Source organism: Octopus bimaculoides, chromosome 25 (genome assembly GCF_001194135.2).
Source record: "Octopus bimaculoides isolate UCB-OBI-ISO-001 chromosome 25, ASM119413v2, whole genome shotgun sequence".
Lineage (NCBI taxonomy): Eukaryota > Metazoa > Mollusca > Cephalopoda > Octopoda > Octopodidae > Octopus > Octopus bimaculoides.
Window position 1 is genome coordinate 6886285 of NC_069005.1, and position 679 is coordinate 6886963.

The 679-nt window shown below is 35.9% G+C and overlaps 1 protein-coding gene across 1 annotated transcript in view; it reads left to right on the forward strand.

The window, feature by feature from the left end:
• LOC106875452 (calcium-independent protein kinase C) overlaps nucleotides 1-679 on the forward strand; it is a 50907-nt gene that overhangs the window by 39650 nt on the left and 10578 nt on the right. Inside the window, exon 9 of the mRNA XM_052976814.1 lies at nucleotides 365-503. Within this exon, the coding sequence (XP_052832774.1) occupies nucleotides 365-503 (139 nt within the window). The remainder of the gene's footprint in view (nucleotides 1-364; nucleotides 504-679) is intronic.

Consider the following 679-nt stretch of genomic DNA (forward strand, 5'->3'; position numbering starts at 1 on the left):
AACCCGGAACTATGTGGTTGATAAGCGAGCTACTTACCACACAGCCACTCCTGCGCCTATATTATTAAGAATTGTATAAAAAATTGTTAAAATATTTTGTCTTGTAGCGTCGTAATCAACATCAATACCGTTACTATCATCATCATTATTATCGTCTTCCTCTTCCTCATCGTCATCACCATCAGCAATACCATCACCAGCACCCTTCTCCTCCTCTTCATCATCATCACTGTCCATCTTCATTATCAATCACAGTTTCATCACTATCATCGTCATCATCGTCACCATCATCCTCCTTCCCCTCACAAGCTGCACAGATTCCATTTAACGGACTAAATGTGTGTTGTTTTTGGTATTTTTGCAGAGATCTGAAGTTAGACAATATCTTGTTAGATTACGAAGGACATTGCAAGTTGGCAGATTTTGGCATGTGCAAAGAAGGAATGTTTGATGGACGTCTTACTCAGACTTTCTGTGGCACTCCGGACTATATTGCGCCCGAGGTAGGTTCATACTCGGCATTGCCTTTTTTTACCATTTAATTCTGTTCACCAATACCACCATCTTTTGATATTCTGACTAATTCTGTTGCATATATATACATACACATACATATATAAGTATATATATATATATATATATATATATATACATACATATATATATATATATATATATA